At 33.7% G+C, this 8,540-nt stretch overlaps 1 protein-coding gene across 1 annotated transcript; it reads left to right on the top strand.

The window, feature by feature from the left end:
- The first annotated feature begins 2,360 nt into the window (after nt 1–2,360).
- OR13G1 (olfactory receptor family 13 subfamily G member 1) lies at nt 2,361–3,284 on the top strand. The gene has a single exon (XM_004459316.1). It carries the CDS (start codon nt 2,361–2,363, stop codon nt 3,282–3,284), a length of 924 nt encoding a protein of 307 aa, XP_004459373.1.
- The last annotated feature ends 5,256 nt before the right edge of the window (nt 3,285–8,540 follow it).

Here is an 8,540-nt window from a genome sequence, read left to right as displayed (position 1 = left end):
TGTGCCCTGGTTTCTTTCTGAGTTCAGCTTTTTACACATATAATAATCATCTCAACTTATGGAAATAAAGCACTGAGAACAGAGCCCAAACAAATCCATCACTCCTGTGAAAGAGGAAAAAGAACCATCAGATTCTCTCACTTTTGCTCTTATCTCAGAGATGTGCGCTTCCTTACCTCCTTACAAGGTGTTTGTAAAACTTGGCTTTGTGACTTGGGACTAGGATCTCTTCCCCACACGAAGCTTCAGATTTCATAAGTATATTTACATGGATAAATAATTTAACAATTTACATTATTAACATTGAGTAAGTAATTTTTTTTTAAGGAGAAATTAAGATTTTTCTTCATGGAGGAATGCTCAGTTTATATATGAGTGCCTGGTTTTGATAGATAAAATCATGTAAGTAAAATGGAACTTATGTCTTATAGATTGATCCATAGAAATTTTGATGCCAGAACCCTGAATCAGATGCAGTGAGCAGATAAAGCTCTGTTAGTATACTTGGAAACCATATTCAAGACTTAGTATTTTAATGATTAATTAATACCATTTATTTGAATATCAGATCCTTCAAGTGTTTAAAGACAACTCTTTTATCTTTATTTCATTTCTCTAAACCATATCTCATTAGGAAAAAAAAATTCCTTATATACTCAAATCTTTCTTATATGGTTGTTTTATGTTTTGCTTGAAGGTGTATAACAGAGAGATTAATAAAAATTTGAGTCAGACAAGCAAGGTGTTAATCTTGTATCTTCCATTTATAAAATATGTAATCCTAGTTATGGTTATTTTATCTCTGCACATTTGTTTTCTTATTGACCATATAGAGATAGTTAAATTAAGAATTGATGTGGATGTCAAGTCAAAAAGATATCCAATTCTGCAGAGGTCCTAACAGAGAGCCTGTCTTATATTATAAATCTAAGTTATAACAATTCTTACATCATTTCACTTCGATAAAATGAAAATTAAAGTTAGGGATTATCAAATTAGACTAAATATTAGACAGAAATTTCTCTTTTTTAGTCTGAAGACTTATACATGAATTGGCAGCTTACATTTTCTTAGTGGATTAATTGTGACTACAGGGCTTTGGGGAGTAAATTGAACCAGATTTGTGAACCAACTCTCAAAACTGATTTTTATTTATGCCTCTGTTTAGGTATCAGAAATACAATACAAACTTGAAAGTTCCAAAAAAATTCAAACAACAAAATAACGAATAAATTCACAACTACATTAAACACTTTTACTAAAGCCATATCATCATGTGTCCTGATAGCCATGAATTCATGCAAATAACTGACTGCATAAAAAGCTAAACCAATAAAATTAAATAGGAAAAAAATGCAACTTGAACACAGTTGACAAAATGCTAAAGAAGTTTCATGGAGGAATAAAATAGGACTAGAATTTCCCTTATGAATTAGTGACTGCTTTTAAAGAAAAAAGAAAACCAAGCTGTGTTTTTTTCCTTGGCTATCCTTAAAAAAATTTCTCCATATATATCATATCTAATATTTTTCCTAAGTTATAAAGTTTTCAGAAATAAGAAATCTGAAGCATATGGTGATTAATATGGTTAATGTTAAACTATTAAGAAAATGAAATATAGAAGCAATCTTAGATCTGTATTTAAATCCAACACACCTGGCATGATATGACAATGCAAAAAAGTGGTTGTTTCCCTCAATTTTAGCAATATGCTTGTCAAATTGAAGAAAAATTGTCAAGACATTTGATTAAATTTTTTAACATTTTGACTATAATAAATTAGTCAATGGGCCTATGAATACAAACCTCAGAGTATTAAGTTGGGCATTTTTCTCCTTAACTGTGCTGAGCTCTGTCATCTTCAATTGTTCCAGGTATTTCCACTAATTTATGTCTCAGGAGAGACTTCTAGGGATACCATGTAATTAACCAAATCTGTGCAATATTTAATTATTTCTACTGTAATTTCAAGGGAAATATATATGATAAAGTAAAATATTCTGAGACAAGTTTTAACTCAAAACGAGTACATTGAAATGTTTGAAAGCATTTATTTTTTGTGTCTTTTTCTTTTCAACCACTAGCTGTAGTTTATTTAAGTGATCAGTGGAGGAATATGCATCAGGGAATGGTATCTTTCTCGAGACTAGAGGATATTGCCTGGAAAAGAGATATTGCCATTGTACAGAAATTCCTGCTACAAAGCTGTATCAAATCTGTAATCAAATTAAGGAATTCATGCACAGGCACTCAACACCCAAAAATATCTCCTAATAACAACATGCAGATCCCTCTAGTGCCCAGTTGTTAATGTCTTCCGTTTAATCACCAAATGTCTTCCGTTTAATGACCAAAGCAGAATGAACTATAGCACTGTAACGGAGTTCATGATTCTGGGCCTCACAAGAAAGCCTGAACTCCAGAAAATTCTCTTCATTATCTTTCTCTTCATCTATCTTGTGGCTTTTCTTGGCAATATGCTCATTATCATTGCCATAATTTATAACACGACCTTGCATACACCCATGTACCTTCTTCTTCTGGCACTGGCTTTTGTGGACATCATCTGCACAACAAGCATCATCCCAAAGATGTTGGGGAACATGGTAATGTCAGATAAGACCATTTCCTATGATGGTTGCATGTCCCAGCTCTTCTTCTTCACATGGTCACTTGGAGCCGAGATGGTTCTCTTCACCACCATGGCCTATGACCGCTACGTGGCCATCTGTTTCCCTCTTCGCTACAGTACTATTATGAACCCTTATATGTGTGTTGCTTTGCTAAGCATTGTCATGTCTATTGCAGTGACCAATTCCTGGGTTCACACAGGTCTCATCTTGAGGTTGACTTTCTGTGGGCCAAATACCATTGATCACTTCTTCTGTGAGATACCCCCACTGCTGGCTTTGTCCTGCAGCCCGGTGAGAATCAATGAGGTGATGGTGTATGTTGCTGATATTACCCTGGCTGTAGGTGACTTCACCCTCACCTGCATCTCCTATGGTTTTATAATTGCTGCGATTCTTCGTATCCGCTCAACAGAAGGCAAGAAGAAAGCTTTTTCAACATGCTCATCCCACCTCATAGTGGTTTCCCTCTATTATTCCCCTGTGATCTACACCTACATCCGCCCTGCTTCCACTTACACATTTGAAAGGGATAAGATAGTAGCTGCCCTCTATACTCTTGTGACCCCAACATTAAACCCGATTGTCTATAGTTTCCGGAACAAAGATATGCAGGCAGGGATTAAGAAAGTGTTTGCATTTCTGAAACATTAGTAGTTTCAAGATGAACATCAGTTCTTAACCTGGAATCATATCTTAGAATATTTCAGATTTTAATAAACTTTCAAAGTTGCATCCACCCCCATTCACCCTTAAGAGCAAGTATGTTTCACTTCACTGTAAGTCACATTTTTATCTCTTCTTTTCCAAAGTACACTCATTCTCTCACCTTTCCAATTACACTGACTTCTGCTCATCATTTCACAGTTCTGAAATGTTCTTTTCCTGAAAACTTCCAAAGCAGTTATAGATGTAAAATATCTCTTTTTCCTACTCAGTTCCCAGCATTTTCATTGCCTCCACAAGTTCCCTATGCTTCATGTGAACAATTTTCACAATGCAATACAAATATACTCACATAAATGTGTATCACAATGTGTATCTCAACTTGTTTTTAAGATATATATATATATATATATATATACACACATACATACATACATACTTCTTAGATATACACATAACTTGAAATATTCATATATGCATATACACAAGCATTTACTTACACAGAAGTATATATATCATGCATATATAACAAAGAAAGATCACATACAATATTACAGAAATAAATATGTTGTGAATTCCATTGCAAGGAAGGAAACAATATATTATATGGAAACATGGGGTGCTTCAAAAAGGGTGTTCATTGGAAAAGAGTCATTTTGGATTGTTGAATGGTTTGGAGAAGAATCAAGGAAGCATGGATTTTTTTCTGAAATCTGTGATATCAGAAAATGGGGCAATTCCATATAGGCTACAGTAGGACAGGAAGAATGAAATTTTGTTAAAGCTGTCCTTGATAAAGAAGATGAGGTCACTCATATTAGCTGGGAGAAGAGGATATCAGTAGTTTCTGGGGCTTAGGTAGTGTTCTTAATTTTATCTGTGCTCATGAAGTAGATGGAGTGATCTTGATTTTGTATGGTATTTGTTAATTTGCTTTGTTTTTAAAGAAAAATAGAAGTACATCATTACCTAGTTGAGCAGGCCAGCTTAACTGACATCTGCCAGAGACTAATTTTTTCTTTTCTCACTTCTTTAATTCACTTCTTTAAGGTTTAGCTCATAGATGGCCTTCTCCATTATGCTCTCTTCCTTGCCAAAAAAACACATAAAATTCAACAGCCTAGATTAATTAAAAGAATTAATTAATTAAAGAATGAATTTTAATTGCCTTCGTGTTTCTTTTTTCTATAATATGGTTTAAAAGACTGAGAGCATCATTTGAAATATTCCAATTTTCTTTTACCCATATTTTTAAAATTATAAATGAATAATTTTGAAAAGGTCTTATTCTTAACCCTTGCTCCACTGTGACTTGTATTTGGTAATGTATCTATAAGGGTATACCATGTCAATATATTTTGGACTATTTTATATGATTTCTTCATAACCTGTTATACTGCAACATATACCTCATGAAACATTAGTGTGAAATAAGTTTGTGTATATCTAGTTGCCTAGAATATTTATGTGTATGTTATGTGCAGTAAATTATATTCTTCATATTCTCTTACCCAGATCCTTTTACACCTCAGCAGGGTAAACATGTATATTAAAGTCTGACTCATTATTCTATGTTTCAGAGAAAAAGAACAAGAGAGGTTTGAGTATTTTGTGCATTTTGTAACACTTATAAATTAATATGTGAATGTGGTATGAGGAGAATTATGGTATATAATGAATTTGGCATCCACTGTATCTGGTACTTTAATAGCATGTAATGAATATTTCTTAATGCGCAGTGCTATTTTGCTTAGAATACTGTGATAATCAGGCATCTAATATGGGTTTGACACTCATTTAGATAATTTAGATTTCACTGGAGAAAAATATTTTTGTACGAAATAAATTGTTGGAAAAAATTCTGGGTAAGTTTTCAATATTACATTCAATTGCAAATAAAGAGTCCCATAAAGCCAGTGAGAAGAGCTACAACTCAAGCTACAAAAGCCTAGTGTTAGGCCATCAATGGAATACATGTTAGTTCAATGATGACATCAAAGAACTACACTTCTTTAGTCTTCTTGCTCTGGCATTCAACTTCATGTTTCTCTAGGATCACAAAAAGCTTCTGTTTTACTAGTCATCACACTGCTGAACCAAGCAGAGTGAAGGCTAAAGAATGAAGACAGCAAAGGGCAAATTAGGTTTTGTTTATTCTTTTTATAAGGATCATCCAACCTAGAATCATACATTTACATCAGATGAGTCATCGCTATATTACTACACTGTCTCAAGCTGTAATGATCGAAAGGAAGACTGAGATTTGAAGTCAGGCATCTTGGCATCCCCCCAAAAATTTGAAGTAAACGTACAAGGAAATGAAAATGAGTGTTCATATTACACTAGTTCCTAGTAGTTCTATTACAACAAATGTCCTACAAATGCAGATTTAAAACCTCTGAAAAATGGAATAAAATATGGATTCAGAAAGACAGAATGCTACAAGTGAAAACAATATCATAACACAAACTTCAGTTTCCACTGGTGGAAGGTATAAGGTTTATCAAAATGATGTGGCCTTTCAAAAATGCTTTTCAGAATATCTTTCCTTTTGTTTTACATTATACCAGGTAAAAAGTAATGTTGGGATTTAGGCAATTAGTGAAAAATATAAGTGTCTTTGCAATACATATATGGAAGTCAAAAAGTCAACATTGGCTATGGTGGTTGGTTCATTTAGAATATGTTTTTAAGAGAGTCAAGTGGACAAAGGCCTGTACAGGGAAGATATGCCATAGATATTTTCCTAAGGAAAATAGTAGACCATTACTATGATTAGAATAAAAAAATAAAATAATGAGATTTTAAAACAATCTCAAGATTGATTAATAAATATAAATTATATGTAGAATGTGGCATAGAAAGGAAATTCAAGGTGTAGATCCTGATGCCCAGATTCCTGGGTTTGCTTATTTCCAAGGAGATGGAATGGTGTTTACATTCCTGTGTAAAATATTGGGCCACAGTTTCAGAATATGGGCTAGGGATTTTTAAGAAACTAAGAAGAAGAATTAAACTCTGACTCCTATTAAGTGACTTTTTTAGAATGGTAGGTGACATTTATTTTATCATAAACCTCTGAAGCTATTTTTTGGCTGTCACTTATAATTTTCCTGTTTATATTATACCTTATATAATATTTTAAAAATGAGTCAAAGACAAAATGAATAAAATTTAATCAATTAATAGAATTAATATACTATGGTGCAAATATGATAACTGTAAAATATCATATTAATACAGATATAGTATAATATAACATTTTGGTAATATTAATAAGAAATATGTGACTGAATATACTTTCATGTTTTTTAAATCTTATGTAATAATTGCTTTCTTGTAAGTCTATGGCCTTTTGTAGGTATATTATATTGTCATATTTAGATTCAATGACTAGCAAAGCTAAAAGCAACACCTCACAAAGTATTTTATAAAAACAGAAGAAATGCATGACTGTGCTTTTTAAATCATGGGAATAATTTAAAAATAATTTTCCACAATTATGCAAACATGCTGCTGTCAGCTCTCCGTGTGTGCGGCACCACTCTTGGCTAGGCTGCCCTTTCTTTCGCACTGGGTGGCTCTCCTTGTGGGGCACACTCCTTGCTCATGGGGTTCCCCCACGCGGGGGACACCCCTCTATGGCACGGCACTGCCTGCACGCATCAGCACTGTGCATGGGCCAGCTCCACATGGGGCAAGGAGGCCTGAGGTTTGACCGTGGACTGAGAGCTGGCACCACAACATGATGCAACAGGACAAAACACAGATTCCCTGTGCCACTGATAAGTATAGAAGCGGTCACAGAAGAACACACGGCGAGTGGACACAGAGAGCAGACAACTGGGGAGGGGGGAGTGGGGAGGGATAAATTTTAAAAATAAATCTTTTAAAAAAATAAAATGGATAGAAAACATATTTGGCCTCTTCTTTTGGTAATTTGAAAATAATTTAGAAAATGTGTTTCTTAGTGTGTTGTGTATTCATACATGAGATTTTAGAGATTTGCTTATAATTTTTTCAACAAATTTACATAATGGTAGATATATTTCCAAACATATATATTTTTAAAATTTTCCCTATGTGTGTTAAGTTTTATGAAACTTAACTCTGGTTAGGCAGCATGCAAATGTTTTTAAAATGTTAATTAAATTTTGTTTTAATTTTTTAATTAAGGTAAAATGCTTTGTATTAAAATGACCACAAATAACTAGAATACAAAGCAATGTGATTGCACATCTTTCAGGTGATATTATCAGAATCCAAAGAGATGCAAACAATTTTTAGACTGTTTTTAGGAAATCTAGGTATACAATTGTGAGCTAAAATATAGATATTCTTCAGTACAAACCTTCCTTTTTTTCAACATCAGTGCATTTGCATAATTAAAAATACATGAATTTAAGATGTATTTTACCTTTAAAATATGCATATTTCCTAGTTCAATGTCCTAAAAGGATTTAAAAATAATGGTTAACGCAGTATCAATGAACACTCCAACTTTGAGATTGTGGTATTTAAAAAGTCATTTTGCAAGACGCTACCGTTAGCAAAAGCTGTGTAAAGGTTACAGTGCATCCTTCTCTATTATTTCTTACACAATTTCATGTGAATCTGCAACTATTTCAAAATTAGTAAGTTCAGTTAATAAAAGGAGATTATGGGCAATAATAAACTAGTTCCTATAAAAAGCAGCACAGCTTTTTGCTAAAATAATAGACTACAGATCAGGTTGGGCTTAGGAAATAAGCAACTCTTGAATTGATAGTAAAACCAGAAAGCTTGAATGTTATCAAAGATTGATAGAGTCATGTCAAATGGACTTGGGAAGTTGGACAAGTTTCATGATTCTAATGATAAAGACTTGACATTTGTTCATAAATATGTGTAATAATTGCAATTAATATAAAACATTAAATGTGTTTAAGTTCAGGAGATCTTAATAATCTTAAAATAGTATGAGAACTTAAGAGGATGTTAGGAAACCAAGTCATTAAAATTGGTAAAGAAAAGAAAAGAAAAAAGTAGGGAAGCGGACTTGGCCCAGTGGTTAAGGCATCCGCCTACCACATGGGAGATCTGTGATTCAAACCCCGGGCCTCCTTGACCCGTGTGGAGCTGACCCATGCGCAGAGCTGATGTGTGCAAGGAGTGTCGTGCCACACAGGGGTGTCCCCCATGTAGGGGAGCCCCATGCACAAGGAGTGCGCCCCATAAAGAGAGCTGCCCAGCACGATATAAAGT

Source organism: Dasypus novemcinctus, chromosome 16 (assembly GCF_030445035.2).
Source record: "Dasypus novemcinctus isolate mDasNov1 chromosome 16, mDasNov1.1.hap2, whole genome shotgun sequence".
Classification (NCBI taxonomy): domain Eukaryota; kingdom Metazoa; phylum Chordata; class Mammalia; order Cingulata; family Dasypodidae; genus Dasypus; species Dasypus novemcinctus.
This window is presented reverse-complemented; position numbering and strand designations above follow the sequence as displayed.